This window comes from Ochotona curzoniae, unplaced genomic scaffold (genome assembly GCF_017591425.1).
Source record: "Ochotona curzoniae isolate NIBS_2020 unplaced genomic scaffold, NIBS_Ocur_1.0 contig_4501, whole genome shotgun sequence".
Lineage (NCBI taxonomy): Eukaryota > Metazoa > Chordata > Mammalia > Lagomorpha > Ochotonidae > Ochotona > Ochotona curzoniae.
The window spans coordinates 20,482,013-20,483,464 of record NW_024466307.1 but is presented as its reverse complement, the minus strand read 5'-3'; the positions used below and the strand labels follow the sequence as shown (position 1 = coordinate 20,483,464).

At 45.5% G+C, this 1,452-nt stretch overlaps 1 protein-coding gene across 1 annotated transcript; it reads left to right on the top strand.

Moving 5' to 3' along the window:
* Positions 1-413: 413 nt before the first annotated feature.
* LOC121160264 (histone H2B subacrosomal variant-like) lies at positions 414-910 on the top strand. Its single transcript, XM_040985914.1, has one exon. The coding sequence runs from the start codon at positions 497-499 to the stop codon at positions 863-865; it is 369 nt and encodes a 122-aa protein (XP_040841848.1). The 5' UTR covers positions 414-496; the 3' UTR covers positions 866-910.
* The last annotated feature ends 542 nt before the right edge of the window (positions 911-1,452 follow it).

Genomic DNA, 1,452 nt, shown 5'->3' with positions numbered 1-1,452 from the left:
CATCTATTTATTTTTTTGATAATAAGCAATCCATCTGAGATTTTGAGTGACTCATAAAATGAGTGGCTTATAAAATGAATTTTAAAATGCGTTGCAAACAGCGATCCACCTACAAGGCTTACGACAACTTTTTCTTTGGTTTTCTTCCAACGATCTCCCCAATTGGGTCAGATTTTGGCCCATTCTGAAGCTGTTACAGTTCATGCTTCCAGATTGCTATGAAACAAAGTAGTGAAAGTGAATGCTGGTCCTCGCTGCCCTCAATTCAACTTCAGCCCCTCTGTTGAGTTTCTGTTCTTAGGGACATGTAGGGTTAGCCAAGAGCAAGACCTTCAACAGCACCAGCTGGGCAATTGTGACATACGAAGAACAACCACCAATCAGAGAGAAGGGGCGGCAAGCTGACTGTGACCTGGTCCTAGAAATAGGAGAGCTCGTGCCCTTCTTTGGCCCTGCCCCTTTCCCTTCGTACCTGCTGAGGGGAGTACCATCTACCATGGCCAGATCCCTCATCAAAAAGTACAAGTACTCCAGAGGCTGTCTAACTCCAGTCTCCAGAAGGAAATGCTGTTCCAGCTTCGACTGTGGCCAAAGGAACTACTCTCTGTACGTGAACAGGGTCCTCAAGGAAGTTGTCCCCCAGAACGGCATGTCATCTTACACCGTGGACGTCATCAACAGCCTGGTCAACGACATCTTTGAGCGCATTGCTGTGGAAGCCTGCAACATGATGTACTTCAGGAACCGCTGCACGCTCACCCCCCAGGACATCCAGAAGGCGGTGTATTTGCTCTTGCCCAGGAAACTGGCCAAGTCGGCAGTGACTTTTGGGAGCGAGGCGGTCCACAGATACGTCCACTACTAACCTGCACGTATCAGCCGCAAAGTAAATGTAACTTACTACGCAAAGCGTCACCTCCATGTCCAATTCCCTCTTCTTTTGCACGACACAGCAGTATTTACTGGTATTTTCCTATATATATATTTTATTTCTAGAAATGATTTCTTTCCTGCTGCTTCTGCCTCTTGATGATTCAAATGTCCCCAACACCTACTCTCTGCCTTGACTCCTGTCACAGCTTTGTTTTTCCTATGGATTGTGTAAAGCTCATGTAAACGCAACGCTTGTTGTATCACAAAGGTGTTGTGAACTGCACACAGGATGGCCTGATCTAGCTACTCGGCTCACACTGGATTTCCATTTAGGAAGACACGTGTTTTCAACAGAATGGAGTAAATTCCATTCAATCAAGTCAGCTATTAATTTTTATTGATCATGTTAACTGCTTCCTATTTCTTTTTAAGATTTATTTATTTTTATTGCAAAGTCAGATATACAGAGAGGAGGAGAGACAGAGAGGAAGATCATCCATTCACTGGTTCATTCCCCAAGTGGCTGCAACAGCCAGAGCTGAGCCAATCCGAAGCCAGGAGCCAGGAGCTTCCTTTGGG

Excerpts from the sequence above, each read along its gene's own strand:
- LOC121160264 (XM_040985914.1), top strand. The coding sequence starts at position 497 with ATGGCCAGATCCCTCATCAAAAAGTACAAGTACTCCAGAGGCTGTCTA.